The 21,055-nt window shown below is 39.4% G+C and overlaps 1 protein-coding gene across 8 annotated transcripts in view; it reads left to right on the forward strand.

Moving 5' to 3' along the window:
* The window catches only part of spon1a (spondin 1a), a 102,284-nt gene extending 86,543 nt beyond the window's left edge, over positions 1 to 15,741 (forward strand). For 7 of the 8 annotated variants that reach the window (XM_079663518.1, XM_079663521.1, XM_079663520.1 and 4 more), the window contains 9 exons: positions 4,156 to 4,357; positions 7,202 to 7,342; positions 8,741 to 8,816; positions 9,486 to 9,668; positions 12,484 to 12,654; positions 12,770 to 12,937; positions 13,347 to 13,511; positions 14,655 to 14,921; positions 15,560 to 15,741. In XM_079663518.1, the coding sequence (XP_079519644.1) occupies positions 4,156 to 4,357; positions 7,202 to 7,342; positions 8,741 to 8,816; positions 9,486 to 9,668; positions 12,484 to 12,654; positions 12,770 to 12,937; positions 13,347 to 13,511; positions 14,655 to 14,921; positions 15,560 to 15,723 (1,537 nt within the window). In that variant the 3' untranslated portion in view covers positions 15,724 to 15,741. The remainder of the gene's footprint in view (positions 1 to 4,155; positions 4,358 to 7,201; positions 7,343 to 8,740; positions 8,817 to 9,485; positions 9,669 to 12,483; positions 12,655 to 12,769; positions 12,938 to 13,346; positions 13,512 to 14,654; positions 14,922 to 15,559) is intronic. The other variant, XM_079663519.1, reaches the window with a different exon arrangement.
* Positions 15,742 to 21,055: the final 5,314 nt, after the last annotated feature.

Consider the following 21,055-nt stretch of genomic DNA (forward strand, 5'->3'; position numbering starts at 1 on the left):
ACCAGCTCTCAATTTTATTTGTCTAAAAAGAGAAAAATAATTTCAAAAACAATGGGCAACGCAGCAGAGATGTGATAGGAGAGTAACGGTGTCAGAGGAGAAAGAAATGAGGCTGAAGAAGTGACTGAAATTATGACACATATTACAGCAGAAGCTCTCCTGAGAACGGATACATAAGAGGAAATACTGTAATTAATAAACCTTTGGAATTTTTACCCAGAGTATTAGAAGGATGCTTGTTATACAAAATAAAAGATGACTTAATCACCTATCGATAGGTATTAGCACACAGGCTTTTGCTAAACAAATCATGCCCATTAAATCATTATGTCAGCAATGAAACAATAATCCATCCATCCGTCCATTTTCCATCGCTTATCCCAAGTCGGGTCCTGTGGGAATCAGCTGCCAGCAGATGGCCCCAAACTTCCCTTTCCCATGGCCACATCAACTATAGCTCTAATTCTGGTCTGATCCCTCCACCTGGTCCTCCTGGTTCTGTGCAATGGTCTGCTCCCAGCTGGATATGCCTGCATCACCTCTCTAGGGAGGCGGCCAGGTGCCTAAACCACTTCAACTGGCTCCTTCTTACACAAAGGAGCAGCAGCTCTACTCCAAGTCACTCAATGGTGACTGAAGTTCTCACCTTATCCCTGAGGGAGATGCCAGCAACCCTCAAGATGAAAACTTATTTTGGCTGTTTGTACTTGCAATCTTGTTCTTTCAATCATCACCCATCTTTCATGACTCGTGAGGATAGGAAATGTTAGAGAAATATTACCCGCCACCGGCTTGAGCTTCAATATCAGGATACATGTATTTATGAATCCTTGCAAGAATGGAACTAGTCATCACATACAGAGCATACGATACAACTAGTTCACCGAACAGTGTCCTTGATATGCTTATATACAAGAGAGGGTGTTACACAGTCAAAAGATGCAGAAATACCGGTTCAAAGCAGTATACAATGTTTTCTTTAGATTAGCTAAGACCCACGTCAGAAATGATCATGCTTGTCATATGTCTGTCTCCATAGAGGCTGAATCATCATGTTAATCACATCATCTGCCTAAAACAGTGTGTCCTGACGCTCTTCTAGGTAATCATACATCCTGTCACGTAGCGCCTTTGTTCTCTTGAGCTACTCTCATATCGGAAGAGTACATTCAGTATTTTCCCAACAGGAGTGAAGATGGACTGGATTTTGAGCTTTGCCTTCTGGCTCAACTGACTCTTAATCACAACGGCGCAATACACAATAAAAGAACAATAGAACAATAAAAGTTCATCAAATAAATAACGGAATTAAGTTAAACAGCATGATGTCAATTTCAAATAATACTTCACCATTATATTGCTGTCCAAACCAATGGACTGATGTGTTTAATGTTATTTATATGTGCTTGACATCAGACAAACATAAAACCACATATACAGTAAGAAACTACATATACCAAGTCTGAAAATGGGAAAACATTATATTTCACAAATAAATCCAGAACAGAAGTTTCCCTCTAAATGTTAGCCAATTGGAGCATCAGTGTGTGTAGCCTGCCTCAGCTCCCTCTAAGCTCTTATTATTTGGACAAAAAGCATGGTGTGTTCCGATGGTTGTCTTAACTGCTTTTGTTTCTCATTTTAAGTTTTAGCATGGATTTTCATTTCCTGAAAAGAGGGATGAAAATGTTATTAAAAACATGATATTTAAATGTTATTTATGTCTTTGGCTTCCTACACAGACAAAGACTAAGAGTATATGAGTAGGCAGGCACTGAGATAGCAGGTATGCACTAATAATGCCAGCAGCAAGCTGCTGCCACTGAAACGCACGGCATGTCCATCCACTTCCACTTCTTTTAATCTCAAACTACACTTGTCTAAGACACCAATTTCAGTTTCCCTATCTAGTGTTTTCTATATTGTAGTGTCTAAGGAACATGTTCTCGAACTGAAAGACTTAAGTACATTGGGCTGTGTCTACTACAGTATGTACTCAGAATATCATCTTAAATCCTTTCCTTTTCAAACACACTGTCCCACACAAATGCACAAAAACACTCAGTAAGAATGTTAGTGTCTTATAGATGAAATAAATAACTCTCAAATCTTAAAAATGATGATGAAATACTACCTGACTCTTTGTGTCCTCACACTCGCTACCCAATCAATCTATACTGCATTTAAATGGTTCCTTCCAGGACAGCTTCAGTATCTAAACGACACTCGGCGTGCTCCTTGTCGTTCCCCAACAACCGCTCACTCTTGTCACATATCTATCTAATAACCAGACAACTGTTTTTTTGTTGTTTGGTTTCCATTTGATCGGCAGCTATAAAAAGTAAGGTGGGCAACCGGGTGAAATAAGGAGCCATTGAATACAACACTACAGCTGTTAATGAGCCTCTGTGTTTATTTCTGTCTGGTCTGTAAGCAATCATTTATGTTCTATACATAGTGAGGCAATCAAATGCCCATGTAGCAACAGCATGCATTCATATCAACAGCTCTCGACATTTGCACATCATTATTAATAGAAGCATATTTGAATAACAAAAGCATTTCACTCGGGTTACCTAGGGTGATTAATGCTTTCCTCATTTTCTCCCAGACTTTGTCTCTACCTTTCTATCAACTCCACATTTGTGAAGAGCCCAGGTAGCTGTCTGAGATAAGCCTCCCTCTCGCAGCAGTCACTGAGCAGAGGCCCGGGAGAGTTGAGGTAAATCGTGTGTTCCCATGGGGACAAGGGCTATTTCACATCCTCAGAGGCCATTATTAGAGTGCACAAGGGCAGGAGTGAGTTGAATAAAGTCAGATGGACTTATATGGGTAGGGTGACAAGTGAAAGGTAGTCACTGGTGACTTGTCTCTCACAACTAGAACCTTGCCACTCCTAATTATTGTTGTTTGGGCTGGGGTATTTCTTATTTAGGTTTAGTGGTTAATCATTGGGCAAGGCAGAAGGCAGAAGCTTTGTGTTTGTCTCCTGTCCTGGAATGAAGACATTGAGGAGATTGATTTGTTTTGGCAATTTGAGTGTAAAATATGTCAACCGATTTTTTCCCCTCATTCCCTGTAATTTGTAGGCAGTGTAAGTACCTCTCTGTCTCTAAAGGAGAGTTGATGTTTCCTCTTCAATGGTGATCTTTGAACAGGGCGAGTAACTCTGAGTTCTAACACCTTGAAATACATGGATTCTCTACTGATGCTTACAAATGTGTTTCAGTACATTTATTCCTCAAATTAGACCTCTGACCAAACCTTTGATATCGTATCAATGATTTCAGCATATTAACCTATCCAGGTGGCTTGTGCTATCGATGATTTCATAAATAATAACCAATTGTTCTTTCCTTGAGCGATTTACATTTTAAGTGTAATCTGAATGTATTTTACGACTACGTTGTTATAATTCTTTACTTAAATATGCATGTTATATTTTTACAACAAAAAATAAAAGAGAGAGGAGAAGGTAGAAAGCTGACTTTGGGATGCAGTGCTTCTGGGAGTTATTTATAATAATGATTTGAAAATCAACATTATGAATGATGCCTCAAACTATTCTTATATAAATATTTGAATTATATAAAGCCGACTGAGCATCCTTGGCAAAAAATTGTTTTTTTGGGGATGCAATTAGTTCGATCTTTCTCTCTGGTTTTAAGGTTGACCTTGTTATCCGACCACACATACCCAATATCAACAGAATCAGGGCAAAAAACCTTGATATAAATTTCACTCGTGTGTACCAGACCGGTGGATCGATTTAATAAACCTTCCCACTGGCTTTTTTATTGAATTCAATTACGTACAGCCTCCCATTAACTTTCTTTACTTGGATATCAGAAACTTTTATCCCTGTTTTTACACTTTGTGGGCCATTTACGCACAACTTGCTGGAGACTCAATTGGAAATATTAGACTTTACGCGTTCATTAGGTTATTAGGCGCAACCAAATGCATCATTAGGTTTGCTTTTCTTCAGGCTGGACTTCTCATTAAAGGTGGAGCAGATGCAGCCTTGCCTCAGGTCTTGTGTAGGACACATCTTTGTGAGCCATTTGGGATGCAGCTGACGTCTCTTTCTCTCCCGTACTCACACTTATAAACGGCGTTGAATCACACAGACTTCATTATCACTCTCTCCCTCAGGCGGGCCGCCCCCTCAGCAGAGTTCTCCGTGGACCGGAGCCGTCACCTCATGTCCTTCCTGACCATGTTGGGGCCCAGTCCAGACTGGAACGTCGGTCTGTCTGCGGAGGACTTGTGTACCAAGGAGTGTGGCTGGGTCCAAAGGGTGGTGCAGGACATGATCCCCTGGGATGCTGGCACTGACAGCGGGGTGTCATATGAGGTCAGTAAAAAGACTGTAACAATTTGATATGAATTAGAAGAAGTATGTAATGTTCCCCGAAGTGTAAATACAAAAATGCTTCGTTATTATATTACAGACGCTTTATTCCAAAGCGATTTACAATGACCAATTACAGGGACATTCTCCCTGGAGTAACTGCTGCCTTACTCAAGGGCACACTAGTAGTGGTGTTCCAGGCGGGATTTGAACTCGCAACCTTCCGATCATGAGCCGACCTCACTATCCATAAGACCAACAAAATAAAATAAATAAAATAATTATATATTTTTTTTTTTTATGAGATCCATTTGTGGCGGACGATATTTAATTGTGGCGGCCCGCCACAAATAAATCAATGTATGGGAAACACTGGCTTGTGTTTTTATTAATGACTGATCTATCTTTTGAAAATATAATGTGTTAAGTTGTTTCATGGGGGGAAAATAAATTTACTTTTATTTATTTCCAGTATTTTTGGTGAAGAAGGCAGGGTATGAGGCCACATATCCTCTAACATGACACGATTACAAGTATATTTTCCTGATATTTAAGGCTGCATAACAGTAAAGCCATGTTATCTTCTGAACTTAGCTTTTACCCACCTAGCCAATTATATAGACATTACTAAAGATTATTAAGCGAACATTTCATATTGTAAGTATTTTGTGAAAGCACCCAGAGTCAACCCCTTCAATATTCTTGCAATTTCAATGTTGGGGTATTAAATCAGAAATTTTGTGATCATTATTTTCTCCATATTTCCAAGTCCAAGTTATACCTTAATTCTTTTGTGAAACATCCTTTTCAAATGTATTCAATTTAAAAATGTACCAGTCGTTATTACTTGAATTCCAAATTAGGGGGCAATGAGTTCTCTTTGATCATCATACAACAGTCACAACAGTGTCTCTGAATGTATGACTCAACTCAGGTTACAACCCCACAGTCTCACAGCAATCACAACCGTCTGCAGGCTGCTACTCTCTCCACCTTTTACCCCCTGGATGACCTTCTTCCTCACTCTCAAGTCTTCCCTTCACACTCACGTTTTGACCTTGTCAACACGCCAACCTCTTCCTCTTCCTCTTCCTGTCTGCCCACATTCACAATCATTCCCTCTCTCACCTCCTCACACACTGCCCGTCTGCAACAATTCAAGTGTCATCCCCCATCCAATTCTCCTTCAACAGCTTTGTGTGTCTTCCCCTCCCGCCCTCACCCTGAGGTGCTGCCTGCTGCGTGCTCCGTGTTTCCAGTCAGCACTAACAGATGAGGCTGTGCGTGCGCATGTTTGACCAAACTCTATAACGACATGTGAGAAACCTTTGGCTCTTCTCACAGATGAACCCACTGAACTGTGCTCGCTTCCTTGTTTTGGCCGGCCTCAGGGATAATTTCACTCTTCTTTGTTTCACTCTCTTCCTTCTCTGTTTCTCTCTCTTTCTCACAAACACACACACACACCACACACACACATTAGAGCCTACTAGACTGACTATGTCCTCTGTTACAGACTGCAAGGAACTATCAAAAAGTCGGGTACTTTTAAATAGCAAACATAGCTTGAGCTTGCCATATGCTGATCCACACATGCATAGATATAACTACAGTCTTTAAACTGAATGTGCAGTATTTAAATTGTATACAGCAGGGGTTTCAAGGCTGTGAGGTTTGCTTCTATCGCAAAAAAAAGAGACCTTAAAATGAAGATACCGTAAGTTGAAAGGGACTAGATTTTGTAATCCACAGGAAGTCGTTTCTGTAGTTTGACTAGGTGGATTGGTATTTTTTATAGCATAGTCACCAGTCGGAGTTGCAGCAGTGTTCAAAATGTCCACTTCTTCTGGGGATTCTTACCAATGCTTTACTTTGAAATATCATTACCCCTGAATATATTATCATAAATCCACAAACATATGCTCCCTAAAAACCAAAGAACGCGCCTGAGGATAATCATGTTTTCTTTAGCATCAAAGCAATTAAATGTGTCTCCTCTGTAACCCGTGGTGTAATTTAATCTGAATCTCAAGGATCCGTTCTTATGCCCCTTTTGTCCAAATACATGATTTCCCGAGAAAATGAAGGGACTGCTGTCCTTGTTCAAATCCCTACTTTCTCAAACTGTAGTACCCATTAATCAGAGAGCGACAACAAAACACACAAGAAGCATGATTACGCTTCTTCGTAAGAGCAATGAAAGAAACCCTCTTTCCATAAATACATTTTGCAGCAGGATAGTGGAGGAACAAAGGCTATTCTGGAAGTGGGAAGGGACTTTGTGTCTGTGTAACAAAATTGTTAAAGGTACAGGCCTGCAACAGAGTAATGAGATCCATTCTCCGTCCCATTACTTGTACTGTATCTTTTAATTAGTGGCCACTCATTACCCTCTCTCTCTCTCTCTCTCTCTCTCTCTCTCTCTCTCTCTCTCTCTCTCTCTCTCTCTCTCTCTCTCTCTCTCTCTCTCTCTCTCTCTCTCTCTCTCTCTCTCTCTCAAACACAAACACAAACACAACTGCTCTTGCCTGTTTTTTTTCCTTCTGCTGGCCTCAGTGGGGGGTGAAGGATGAGCTTCTGCCTGCCGTCAGCCTCTGGCGGTGGTTCTTCCATCAACCCCATGCTGGCAGACCTTTACTGTTGACTAATAAGAGCATCTCCCTTTTTACAATTCATCTCTCCTACACAGTTTCTCTATACCTTTGTGACTTGTCCTTTGCGCTTTGAGTAACTTTGAGTGACTTTGTGTTCATTCTCATACTGACAGTGTGTTATTTGAAATCCCTAAGATCCCCGGCTTTGTGTTTTTTTAATGTATCTTTTTCTGTCTTTTTTGTCCTTTTTCAGTCTCCCAACAAGCCCATTGATTCCAAGGATAAGATCCGTCCCTTGACCAGTCTGGATCACCCACAGAGCCCCTTCTATGACCCTGAAGGAGGTGCCATCATACCTGTGGCCAGGGTCATAGTGGACCGCATTGCCAGAAAGGTCATACCAGTCAATTCTTAAAGCAAATATAGTTAATAGATTAAGGTAAACATTAGGCGTGTTTACAATTGATAACCACCACAATATGCTAATAAGGCTTTAATTGTGTTGTAGTCCTTTGCCCTTTTTTATCACATCCAGTAGAAACAAGAAAAAGTATTTAATTATTCTGTTGTGTTTTGACTTTTTCTGCAAGTTTTCTCTTCATACGTTCTGATACTCTTGCTTTACTGCTGTATTTTGAGGTGATCTTCCAGGATGTCCATCTCAGTTCTACTCCTCTTCACATATAAACTTAGTTCACGCATACCCCTCTTGACTCTTTGCTACACTTATAAAACAGCCAAATTCAATCCGCATAAAAATAGAACTGGCATCCTTAATTATCTCCAATCGTTATGAAATATGGATTTATTCAAAAGCAGAGAGGCGGGCGAGACACCTTTCCCTTTTCTTTATCACAGCTCAGCAGGTATGACGGGGGCCTCAAGTCTGTCCATCAATACAGCAATTGATTAGTGCTGGATCTGAGTCCTGTGTGTTTTAGTGCCCTGGGTGGGAGTACAAGGTGAAAAGAAATCATTTGAACAACTGTCAACACAATTTGTTCCCTGCTTATTGAAATTGAAGAAAAAATGAATCACAAGCCGAGTTAGATCTTATTTATCTAATGTCAGAGAGAGTATGTAATGTGTCGCTGGGTATATATCAAACTCACTAGTAAGGAAGGTTATTACAGATATTCCAATGTGATATTCTTTCAATTAACATGAATGATTATGAATCTTAATATGCTGACCATTCCCCACCCGTGTTAATTACTCTTAAGGAATATGAATAATAATAAATAAAAAATGATGTCTCAAATGTGTTGGGATGCAGATTTAAGATTATTCCAGCCAATTAAAATGACACAAAGCAATGAAAAAAGTTAATGAAAACATTTATGGCAGGTATTAAAAATTCACTCAATGAAATATGAACTTTTTCTAATTATAAATTAATGGGTGGTGAAATGCATTCCCTGGGAACTCCGGCTGCATTAAAGGGTAGCAGTCCTTCAGTGGCATCTAGAGGAAGCTGCGGGGAGTTCATGATCCTTCTGCCACAACCCATTTATCATCATTTACTTACAAACTCTAGCTCACACGCTCAGTTTATACTTTCAGAATTGCATAATGCATGGTCTTTCACCATCATTTGTTATACAATTTGTCTGCTTCCTGTGTATTGTTTGAATACCATGATTGAAGTAATTGTGTAAGCTTATGCTGACCTTTGCTGGCTGTCACTCTTTCTGACTGCTTTAAAAAACAGAAAGAATAAGAGCAAACAGAAAGAACATCTACTAAGTGCTGGAGTGTGTTCCCACATAACTGTGTGTCTGTGTGTCTGCAGGGAGAACAGTGCAACGTTGTGCCAGACAATGTGGACGACATTGTAGCAGATATTGCCCAGGAGGAGAAAGAGGAAGGTCTGTATCCTCTCTCTGTCTTTCTCTCTCTTATACATTATTAAAAGCGCATTTAAAAGAGAAGGTTGGCCCATTTGATGTGGATGTCTATCAGTGTGATGGTAACCTTTTTGTTTACTCCTCCTATAGTGAATATTCAGGTAGAGTGCTTTATAGCAGCTTTTTCACTGCTGAAAAGCTGTTGTACTGCCTGTAAACAGCAGCATCATTTGATGTCATAGTGACGTAGTTTGACTCAAGGAGGAACTACAAACTACTTCAGCTTGAATTTCTACTCGTCTTGTGTAAATAAAATGGTGTCTTTTATTGTGAAAGATATAATTAGAATTTAGAAAGCTGTACTGCACTGCCTTTCACAGTTTAAAATAATAAAGAGTTGTTGCCCTCTTGGTTCAGGCTGTTTTTTTTTTAACCTAAATAAGTATAGGCACAACTCTGCAACAACATGTTTGATTGGGCATCAGCAGCTTGCATTCAAGGCATCCTGGTACATGTAGGCACTGCCGGCATGAGTCTGCATGCAAGAGAACTCAGCTTTCCTTCTTCTGCTATCCCTTTAATGAACTTAGTTACAGATCACTGACTAGACATACACATAAAAGCTGGCACAGTTTCCATTACATTGTGTTAGTCTATTACACTGTCTGCTTTCCCTTCATTACCTTGCAGACGACACTCCGGAGACGTGTATCTACTCCAACTGGTCTCCATGGTCCGCCTGCAGCTCGGCCACTTGTGAAAAGGGAAAGCGGATGAGGCAGAGGATGCTGAAGGCCCAGTTGGACCTCAGTGTGCCCTGCCCCCACACTCAGGACTTTGAGCCCTGCATGGGGCCTGGCTGCAGCGATGAGGGTGAGTTTAAGACCCAAAGCATGAGGAAAACAAAGAAGTCTCTTATCTTTTATATTTGTATTGATATGTTAAGAATATTGCTCACAATAATGTTTTGACACGACGAGAAGTGTTGCCATTTTGAAAAACGTTTCTGTATAAGGCCATTGATAATACCCAAGGTACCATTCTACTGCAGCAATAAAGTGAGAGCAGACGGAGAGGCGAGGAGAGCACTTTGTTTATATGGCAGGCTTTTACATTTTATAGCAAGTAAAATTCCATGAGGCCAATAAATATATTTCATAAGATGTCTGGAGAAAAATACATTATGTCTAATGGGTGTTCAAAGTTTAATTCCTGTTAAATCTTTATATTCTCTATCTCAATTATTAATCTTTTTTTACCCAAAAGGCAGAAAGTTTGGTGTCCACAGAGATCAGCCAGTCTGTCTGTCTTTGATCCATTTGGTCTAATCTACGTCTAGTGAAATATAATTGATGACGACCTGATATTTTGCCATGTACTGCCTTTAAGTGAAAGCTTCCTTTAGTTTGGACCAACATTTGTATTACAATCTTGGAAGATTTGTATTATTAATTTTAAATATATGATTAAAGGATGAAGACGATGCTCTGTTCCCCATTAAGGTTGACTAATAGGCTGGATGTTTGTATCAATGAAAGGACTCCTTAATGCTAGTTTAATGGCAGATAGATTGGGCTTTTCAACGTTAATTATTTGTGCTATGTTTTAAACCTTGAATGCTGATTATGCAGAAATATTAAGATTACTTTATTTGTTTAGCTCCATTTTAAACTAAATTACAAACTGCTTAAAAGTGAAAATATATTAAACAATTTAGCCCATTTAGCATGATAACAACAGTGTGGTATTGTGTTTTACATTACTACTAATGAATTGATATATCCTTTTATACAAATAAAGCAGAAAAGTGATTTACTTTGAGTGATTTCAATATTTCAACTAAAAATGTAATGTGGATTGACTTTTAAACGAGCAAAAGTCATTTATAAACAACAGAAAGCATGATTATCTGGAGATAAAGGGGGACTGTTCCCAGGGGTTCACTGTAGGTCTGTTTCGTCCCCCCTTGTTTGCCACAGTGAAAAGCCCAGAGATCTATCTGATGGTTCCATCAGGGACTCACCTGGGAGCATTTAAGCATTGTAAACACTGGGTGAATATTTCATTCAACTAATAAACTATTAACCAGATTTAACCTACAACTAACTGGGATTGCAAGACCATAAGAAAAAGTGTGAACTCTTTTCTTTGGTCTTGAAAAACTGCCAACAGCACTTTGTACAAACATTTGTTTTGTTGGATTTAGAAGTAATGTTTTGCATTAACAGAGCCTATTTATAATGAAAGCATGCATGAGCTACTCTTTATCTCTCTATTATGTGTCATTATACGTTTGAACCATAATATTTAAATAAGGGTTGGGAATAAACATTCATTTTCTAAAAGTTCAACTTAATATTGAGTCAGATTTTATTTATTGTGGGTTTTCTTTATGCCAGGACACCTTGAGTGTTTCAATTAGATGAAATACAATCGATGAAGATGATGTTACACGGTCAATGTATCTTCTGGTCGTCATAGAGGAGGATTTGGAACATTTCCTGCAGTCAAAAGAGGACATTATGCATGTCCACATTAATGAAATTGAATGCTAATGAATTCAACCAGGACGACAAAGTCACAGTACGCTTGGCGACGGGTGTCCCCATGCACTTCATTTTCACTTGAGATGGCCCTTTCGTATGTGAAAAACATGTCCACCAAGCCCAGAATTAATGTCTTTAAATAAGAGTTCAACATGAAAATAAGATTCTATGAACCTCTCCTGTGTGTTGTGCTGCATCTTTATTATCATGTTACCAAGCTGATCCAAGCACACACTAACTTTTTCACCAGGTCCACCTGAACAAGAAACCAAATGACATTTTTTTTGCTGAACACCAACAAATATTAACACAATTTACGGCTTAATTTTGTATCCGGTACTGACAGAAATTTGAGGTGAAACCCCTCCAGATGTACATGTTTCATACAGATGTACATGTTTCATACACTTCATAACCATTCACAGATTCACCTCGTGTCCACACTGATCACATCAGGTCCCTCTTTATACCTGTGAAGAAACAGGCATTCAAACTTGGAAATAAAGATTATATAATGTATTCAAAGAAACAAGAAAAACCCATTTACAACAATCTGTCATTTATTAGAGCTGATAGCAAGAATGCATACACTGTAAACAGCAATCCTTTACCTGACTTAAAGGGGAACTAAAATGCAAAATGCACTTTTGTACGTCTGTTATACATGAATATGTGTCCCCGGTGTTCCAGGGAACTCACCAAGTGTCAGAAAACACAACCCTCTCTATTTTCCTCCATACCCAGATCTCTTAAAAAGGGGCCGCAACGGATCTGATACAGACTGATCCAGATTTGAACACTTCTCTGACGTCACAGAAGTGGCGCTACGGCTATTGGGCCAACTCCACCAATCAGGAGGAGACAGCCACGGACATTGCCGTTCGAAAGCGCTGGAGACGCTGTAGTACATATGCCAGGCCTGTAGATGGTGCTGTTCTCACAGAATCAGCCCATGCAAAGACAGTGTTAAATTGAGAGAAATGAGGAATGGCTAAAATACATGATCTGTTTGGTATTTTGAAAAATAAAAAGTATAAATATGCCTTATATAGGTATGGTCCTACACTATATTATTCAAATATAGCACGATAGGTCCACTTTAAAGTTGCTGACATCTTCCTCTTTGTCATTTGTCTCGGTAGAGTCCGCCACCTGTCTGTTGTCGGAGTGGGTCACCTGGTCTCCCTGTAGTTTGTCCTGCGGCATGGGCACACGTTCCAGGGAGCGTTTTGTGAAGCAGGTCCCTGAAGATGGCTCAGGCTGCTCCCTGCCCACAGAGGAGGCCGAGAACTGCGTGGTCAATGAGGAATGCTGTAAGAGTTTCCTTTCCTTTTGCTTTCCTTTGCAACTGCTAAGTGTTTATACTATATATCTAATGCAAGTACAACTGCAGGTTTACTGTACCTTTTCTCTCCCTCTTGGCCTCAGCTCCCAGCAGTTGTCTGGTTACTGAGTGGGGGGAGTGGGATATCTGCAGTGCCACTTGTGGTCTTGGCATGAGGAGGAGAGAGCGCATGGTGAAGACGCCTCCTGCAGATGGCTCCATTTGTGGGGCAGAGGTGCTAGAAGTTGAAAAGTGCATGATGCCAGAATGTCGTGAGTAGCAGCGTTTTCAGGACCACAAATATCCTGACACCTCTCACACTTTCGCACCATGTACGAGCCAGGCACAAACATAACAGATCCAATATAAGGAGCAATAATAAGACAAAAGGACCTTTCGTTTTCTTGTAGCAATTCACTAAAGTGTAACAATAGATGATTTACATTCAGATTCAACTCGTAAAGACTGAATTCAAACAGCAAACGTGTTGAATTGGCTTTTTTTCCCCCTTGTCACTTCCTGATTAAATTACATGGTTTGTTTTTGATGCTAATGCTCATGATTGTTTAATTAAAAAAAGTCATTTTAAACATAATTAGAGTTCAAATACTTCATGTGATCTACAAAAATGCATCTGATATATGGATGTACAATATGTGTAACTGAGTGACTCCTGCTTAGATACAATCCCCTGCATGCTGACTCCGTGGTCTGACTGGAGTGACTGCAGTGTGTCGTGTGGGAAGGGTGCGAGGACACGACAGCGCACGCTCAAGTCTCCCGTGGAGCTGGGAGAGTGCACAGAAGATTTAGAGCAGGTGGAGAAGTGCATGCTGCCAGAGTGCCGTAAGTATTTTTTATCGATACGCCCACATACTATACATGTATAATTTATGTAAATGTATGGTAATTCCGTCTCTGTTAGCAGCCTGGTGCCTTGATGCAGACACATACACTTTTCACTTCTGGCTGAATACGTGCAGAGAAAGAATGTCAACCTTTTTCTAAATGTACATCTGTTGGTGCTAGCTGGTGGAAATGAGTACATGAGTTCATGAGCTGTATTCATATTTAAGCTTAAACTGAAACGCCTGTCAAGTGCATCACATGACTCGATCGAAATGAAAAGCTTTACATTAAAGGTCGAACATTAGTACGGGATTTTAAGATAACTTAAATAAGTGTAGGTTTTGAAGGTCAATGAAAGCGACATCTAAGTGATGTGAATTCAAATGTGTTACTTAGAAAAAATAACAAAGCTTGACAGTTTTATTAAATCTGTATCAAAAATGTTTATCCATTTTATATTTATTTACAAACATGGGCACTGGTCAAGATGTACTTATCAGAGGTGGGATAAGTACTCAGATCCTGTACTTAAGTGAAAGTAGAAGAACCAGAGTGTAGGAGTACTCTGTTAAAAATAAAAGTCCTGCATTCAAAATGTTACTCAAGTAAAAGTACAAACAAATTGGCATCAGAATATACTTGAAGTACGAAAAGTAAAAGTATTAATTATTCTTTTACTGTCTCTTTTTTTCCTGTATTCTATGTTGAGCTGTGTTGGCATCTTTATCCTGCTATATTGAAAAAATGATACTAGAAGCATGAGAAGCTATTTTCTAACCAGCCAAACCATAAACTTGCCAAGAACAGAAACATATTTTTTCTCTGTGTCTCCCAAAATATAAAAAGGAACTGGTTGTTGTTTTCAGTCAGACAGCCAGAAATATATACAGTCTTTTTGTATTTTTCATGTCAGTGCTTATTACGTTAGAAGCCATGTGAAAATAAATCAAACGCTCTTGGAAAACTAGAAAAGTACTTTCTGTGGTGTCACTGTATTCCCTGGACGTGGATTCATAAATTATCCATGACTTACAGTACACATAACATTGAATCAGCCCCTAACTGTCATCCTTCAAAGTCAGTTACCCCTCTACAACCTCCTTTAAACCACATCACTTTTGTTCACTTGTGTCTCCTCAGCCATAGACTGTGTGATGTCAGAGTGGACTGAGTGGTCGGAGTGCAATAAGTCCTGTGGTAAGGGTCATACGATCCGTACCCGCATGCTGAGTATGGAGCCTCAGTTTGGAGGAGACGCGTGTGCTGAAACCATCCAGAGGAAGAAGTGCAAGATCAGGAAGTGCACTCGAGGACAGGCCAACAGTGACGAGAAGAAACGCCGCAAGGAGCAGCGCGAAAAGAGGAGGAGCAAACAGGGCAAAGCTGAGGTCTCCACCGAGCACCCGGGTTGGTATTCACCCTCGTTACATTAAACAGTACAACGCCACACAGATAATACATATGGTCAATGAACGTTTGTTCATTTGAGGGGCGAAGATCGAGGCCCTTTCATTTGAATTGATATATTTTGTGCAAGGATATCAAATAAGATGTACTTTACTTATCACTTCAATTTGCTTAAACACAACATCTATTGTTTTCCTTTGCAGTAAAATGCCATAAGAAAAAGTCAAAGTATAGTATGCTATTAAATGTAAGAAAGCTCATAATGGTTTTATAAAAAAGGATTGTACTACAGTATGTCTTAAAAATATAAAATAAATCTTGGTATAGTTTTTCATAAAAAAGGCTATGAAAAACTCATAGCATAGTTTGTCGTAAAAATATTATTTCTGTTGGCAATAACAAAATAATAATATTTTAATAAATTCAAGCCCCTCTCTCTTGTATATGTATTATTTATGAGTTAATGTAAAGCCTGTTTTGTTTCAGTGTTATATCAGCAACTCAAGTTTAGGGTTTCTCAAACTACACAATGTTGTGAATTTGAATTATCCCTGAAATGTATATTTAAGATATTGTGGAATTGAAAAAGAAATCTGAGATGTGCATTTCTCTGATGGTTTGTCTCTTTATCTCTTCAGGGTGTAAAATGAGGCCGTGGTCAACATGGACAGATTGTACCAAGATGTGTGGTGGAGGTATTCAAGAACGACTCATGACAGTAAAGCAGAGGTTTAAGACTGCCCAGCTGTCCAGCTGCAAGGACAGGAAGGAGATCAGGGCCTGTAATGTGCACCCCTGCTAGGGAGGAGAGGGGGATCAGGGGTGATGTGTAAGGGAGGGAGGGAGGGAGGGGGGAGGACAGTGGGGCTGGAAACAGGACAGGGCATGGCACACTGTTGCACAAGGATCCAATGCACTCTGTTAGGGCTGGAACGGCACATGCTTGAATCTGTCTCGATTAAATCCAGAGCCCAGGTGGGGACATCAAAAGAAGTTCAACTTAAACATCTCGCTGGAAAACTCTTGATTTAAACTAGAGTGAATTTTCTGTGCTTTTAAACTAGCTCTTATACACATAAGACTCTTTTGCAAGATTACTGTAAACTTGTTGTGGTACAATGTGTCTTGAAAAATATAATTATGAAATATAAATTGATTTAATAATAAGATAAAGGACTGTTATATCTTGTGGATCCCTTAAGTAGTAGCCTACAGTATATTCCAGAGTTTAAAACTTTAAAGCACAGGTGCCCAGCCATTCCAGTGTTTTATACGCAGCCAATGTTCAGTTGTTTCTAGGACACAAAATGCCCAGTTGGCTTTTTACCAAGCTACATTGTTGTACATGTATACGCACCACGGTTGAGATGTATATGATTTTGAGCATTGTTAGAAGATTTGTTATTTTTTTGCTGTGGAATATTTTGATAAGAATGTGTCCCAAGATTCTTACCAAAGTCTTGCGTAGATGTTTTCTAGATGTATTCTCCTCCTTTTCTTTATCTCTGTTCCTCTAACATATTAATATTTTGGAATAATATCATCTTTACAATAAAAGTAAATGTGACAACTTGTCACCTGGATCTGTCTTTTTATTTTGGAGGATAAATGTGTGATGGTTTACACTTCTGCTGCCACTAGATGGCAATAACTAACTAAAAACTCTTGTCTTTCATAAGAAACGGGTCAGTCCTGAGGCTGCTGGTTCCAAGTCATGTAGTACCAGCTGACATATCCCATAACTCCTCCCTGAACATCTCTCCATGGATGGATTAGCCACAAGGGGGCAGTGGGAAAAATGGAAGACACGTTCAATTACAAAGTCTGCGGGTCATTCCTAGCATTTAAAAGTGCTAATGCTTATTTGTAAAAGCTTGGTTTTACATGTTTAATCCCCCTCTACCATCAAAAAAACAATGTAATATACCCAGGATATTTATAATTATATATAATAATCAGATTTTAGCACAAGTAGCCAACTGCCCTGTCCCAAATCATGTTTGCTCAACTTTGATAACAGACATAACAAATATAATCCAAACAATTCCCGCATTCACAATTTTACTGAGGTAAACACATTTGCAATTGAAGTATACAATTAATAAATCTGACCAAAGTAAAATTATTCTCTTTGCAGAATGCCCCATTTCAGATCATTCTTAATAATAATGATTCATACAGCAAACGCAATGGAACACTATACTTTTTTAAATTAATTCACTTCTTGACCTAAATGAGGGAGAATTGATCTTTAGTCACTTTAAAGAGAGAGGGGGAGGTACTCGCCGTTTAAAGACACATAGAGGTGGGGGTGCCATGCGTTTAATGTACATGCGGGCTGAGATCAGGTAGGAATCTGCCCCCCTGCTCTCTGGTGTAAGAGGTGGGGGGAGGGGACGATGTCAGGCTTCCCTCACTGTGGGAACATGGGTGAAAAATTCAATATACACATCACAACGCCATTCTTGTTTCCATGCCAACACAACCACACATTGGGTAAGCCTACTCACGTTGTAAACAGGGAAGGGGGATTGCTACTGTCGTGATTGAGCTGTTAAAACTGAAATTGAAAAGGAAATAGATGGAGGGTGTGTGTTTGTTTATCTGTTTGTGTGATCTGCTTGGAAACCACTCTAGACCTCATCCAGTGTAGTGCAGCAGGCTGGTGGTGGTGGAGCCGTTCTGAGACTGAAAAATCAACTCAAAGATGCATTAATGCCAGTAGACCTTCCATGTCTCTGTGACATTATAATGAGTTTCCTCTGTCTATGGATACAGTGATGAATATTTATATTCTGGGGGAAGGCCACACCGCTGACAGAAAAAGCTGAACTATCCAACCTCTTCCTCATTTAGCCTATTTCTCACAGAGCTTCAAAGGTTTTAATAACTGTGAGAAAAATGCAGGTCCAGGATAGAGGATAGAAGAACTTGTACACAAGCTAGCACTCATCTATAACATCAATAGTTTTATTTGTGCGCCTCAAATCTTTGAGAAGATTTATATACTGTAGGTTACTGCAAAAACCTTTCCTTATTTCCACAACACCTCAGGCAAAAGGCAGTGCACAGTGGATTTATGCGTTAGAGGATTTACAGTTTCCATAAATCTTATTAAACATGGATCATCAGGGTCTAAGTCTCTGAAATATGTTGCATACATTTTTCATTTTCTGCATCTGGATTTAGTATTTTGGTCAGAAATGTGATCATTGAAAACTGTGTGCCACAAACCTTAGATCATGTTTTGTAGCGCCATTTGAATCTGCCAGAGGCATACATGGCGTTTTTCCGCTAATGGCTTTCTCTAGCATGAATATGATAAACCACAAACAACACACACATTCTATCCCAATCACCTGTTTACCAATTTGATACTGATCAATACATTTTATTTATATTATTCAACTTGACTTAGGCTGATTCCATCAGATCAGATCAGCAGTGAGAACAATTCACACTTATTTTCTGATGTTCTGTCTCGAGTCTTCTTGGTTACAAAGCCATTTGAAACGTAATGCCCTCACATTATTAGAGGAAACTGAATCCAAGTCTGTTAAATAGTGCAACAGTGCTGCAATAAACCCTGATAACAAACCTAAAGGTTATAATTGACCGTTTTTGTTCAAAGCTTCAAAAAGAGGAGTGTATTTCTCCTGATGATCATTTTAGAGACCGTATCACGGTGCTGTTTGTCCACCACAGTTATATGAGGTAAACATTTGAATCGTCTCCATTGTTAAAGTTTCCCAATCCTCTTAACCAAAAATAACATTTTCACTGATGTTATCTAACATTGTACCTACAACTGCACATCCAGCTGTCATAGGAAAGGGACATCTGTGAAATATAAAGTTTTTTGGCCTTGGTGTTTCTTTAAATAAAGTATTTTTGGGGAATATTTAGCCAAGTCTTTTATATATATCATTTGTAGCCTTTATTTAACCAGGTGAAAACCCCTTGAGATCAAAAGATCTCTTTTTCAAGGGTGACCTGCAGGACATTAGTTACACATGTAACATAAAAACAACAGAACAACATTAAGGATGACATACAACATAATGTACAGGGTACAGTTTACAAACTCTATTTAAAGTGACAGGTACCATGAGTATCAAACAGCATGTCACCCAGCCGAGTTTTAGAATGATGCAGGGGAACCAAAGTGCTCAGTTTTAAACATGTTTGCAGACTGTTCCAATTTAGTGGAGCTGCACAACTAAAAGCTTTCTTCCCTAAGAGAGTCCTAGCACTTGGCACATTTAATGAAACAACATCATGAGATCTCAGGCAATAAGTACTTTCAATTCGTCGAGAGATCAGAGAGCAGAAATAAAAAGGTAGTTTACCCAACATGGCTTTGTAAATGAACATGTACCAATGACTGAGCCTCCGTACAGTTAGTGAAGGCAGACCTGCCTTGGCATACAGGGTACAGTGATGAGTAAGTGCTTTACAGTTAGTAACAAATCTCAGAGCACTGTGATAGGCGGCATCTAACTTTTCCAGGCAATGGGCAGGTGCATTCATATAGATCAAATCACCATAGTCCAGCACAGGTAAAAAGGTCACAGTGACTAGCCTTTTCCTAGTTTCAAATGAGAAACAGGACTTGTTTCTAAAAAAGAAGCCTAGTCTAACCCTCAGCTTTTTAAGCAGATTAATGACCTGAAGTTTAAAAGTAGGACAATCATCAAGCCAGATACCTAGGTATTTATAACAGGTAACCACTTTGAGTACTTGTCCTTGCATAGTAACAATATCCAAAGCAGTGCTTGTAGTCTTTTTAGCTTTAGAAAAGAGCATTACCTTGGTTTTATCAACATTTAAAAGAAGCTTAAGCTCAGAGAGCTGAGTCTGAATAATGTTAAAAACAGCCTGTAATTTACCAACAGCCTCCTAAATGGAGGGACCTGCATAGTACATCACGGTATCATCCGCCTAAAAATGTAAAGTAGCTTCATCCACATTTTCACCTATACTGTTGATATAGAGAATAAAAGTGGACCTAAAACAGAACCTTGAGGAACACCATTAGCAGTGTTCAACCACTCAGACGACAGCCCATCAAAGTGAACACATTGGGACCTTTCAGAGAGGTAGTTCACAAACCACCCCACTGCATGACTGGATATGCCAATATTGAGTAGCCTCTGCTTCAAAATGCGATGATCGACGGTGTCAAACGCTTTGGAAAGGTCAATAAATAGAGCTGCACAACTCTGCTTATTATCTAAAATACTCGTAATGTCATTCACCACTTTCATTGTGGCAGTGATGGTGCTATGTTGCTTTCTGAAACCTGACTGATCTTTAGACAGGATATCATTTTTACATAAAAACTCCTTTACTTGTTCACTCACTAGGCTTTCGAGCACCTTCGCCAGAACTGATAATTTCAGAGATTGACCTATAGTTATTTTAAATAGTTGCTTCCCCACCTTTTAGCAAAGGCAAGACATAAGCTGACTTCCATACTTTTGTAATTGCATTTGTGCTGAGGGAGAGGTTAAAAAGAGTAGTGAGAGGTGGAGCAATAAAATCTGCAGCTATCTTTAAAAAGAAAGGTTCTACGTTGTCCGGGCCAGCCGGTTTCTTAGGATCTAACTTAGATAATGCTTCATGAACAACATTAACAGTAAAAGGAGTAAAACTGAAAGGGCTTTTCAGACCACATTGTTCAGAGTCACGGATTGGGGTGTTCACAGCAGCAGAGTTAGTGACGGAATCAAATAGAGAGCCACAGGACACAAAATGCTCATTAAAGCAATTTAGCACAGTGGCCCTGTCCGATATAGTGCCAGATGCTGTGGTAAGGCACGGAGGTAGCTCATTACGGATATCACCGGTGGATATCGATTTTATGGCTTTCCAAAATTTCCTAGGATTATTTAGGTTTTCTGTGGTAACTGACAAATAGTACTTCGACTTAGCACTTTTGACATGTGAAGTGAAGCTATTCCTTAGCTGCATAAAACGCAGCCATTCTACCTCTGAGCCTGATTGCCTAGCCTTTGCCCAGGCTTTGTTTCTCTCATGCAGGAGACTAGACAGTTCAGCAGAAAACCAAGGATTGTCACGTCCGTTTACTCTAAATGTACGCAGGGGTAAATGTCTATCAATGATCTCCATAA

Source organism: Notothenia rossii, assembly GCF_949606895.1.
Source record: "Notothenia rossii genome assembly, chromosome: 2".
Lineage (NCBI taxonomy): Eukaryota > Metazoa > Chordata > Actinopteri > Perciformes > Nototheniidae > Notothenia > Notothenia rossii.